The sequence below is a fragment of the Charadrius vociferus genome, unplaced genomic scaffold, assembly GCF_000708025.1.
Source record: "Charadrius vociferus isolate BGI_N301 unplaced genomic scaffold, ASM70802v2 scaffold257, whole genome shotgun sequence".
NCBI classification, from domain to species: Eukaryota; Metazoa; Chordata; class Aves; order Charadriiformes; family Charadriidae; genus Charadrius; species Charadrius vociferus.
Genome location: NW_009649473.1, coordinates 2730545 through 2731112, shown reverse-complemented (window position 1 = coordinate 2731112; position 568 = coordinate 2730545). Strand labels below are relative to the sequence as shown.

At 67.1% G+C, this 568-nt stretch overlaps 1 protein-coding gene across 1 annotated transcript in view; it reads right to left on the bottom strand.

The window, feature by feature from the left end:
- Positions 1-77: 77 nt before the first annotated feature.
- Positions 78-568, bottom strand: part of OGG1 (8-oxoguanine DNA glycosylase) — a gene marked incomplete at its 5' end in the record, with an annotated part of 1142 nt that continues 651 nt past the window's right edge. The window contains 4 exon segments of the mRNA XM_009889898.1: positions 78-182; positions 270-319; positions 403-549; positions 552-567. Of these exon segments, the coding sequence (XP_009888200.1) occupies positions 78-182; positions 270-319; positions 403-549; positions 552-567 (318 nt within the window).

The window sequence follows — 568 nt, the reverse complement described above, 5'->3', positions numbered from 1 at the left end:
CATTCCAGGCTGGGAGCAGGCACAGTAACCTCCCCCCAGCCACTGACCCAGGGAGCTCTGTCCCTCCTGGAGTGTCCCTAGTGGGGGTCATGCCCACATCTGTCCCGGCTTTGCCTCCCCCTGGTCCGGTCCCGGCTACCAGATGGCTCCTGGCCCTTGCGGAGGTCAGCGCAGAAGAGGACCTGGTATGGGGAGAGGCCATAGTGTGGGCATGACCAAGGTGAGGAGCAAAGGCTGAGCCCTGGGGTGCCCAGGAGGTGGTTACTCACCGCCTGCGCCCAGCCGGCACGGGGGCCCCACAGCCCACGGAAGAAGTCACCTGCAGAGAGAGTGTGAGTGCCAGCACCAGGGGCACCATCCCCACTGGTCCCATGTCAGGGCCTGGCCCAGCCCTGCCCTCACCAATCTCCTGGTGGGCCCGGGGGGTCAGGCTCCTGCCACTCAGCGCCGCACCGTAGCGCTGCCGTGCGATGCGCCAGACGTGGGTGTCCACCGGCACCGCCTCTGCCTTGTCCAGGGCCATCAGGCAGACACAGTCAGCGACCTGCCACCAGGCAGCACCATCAGA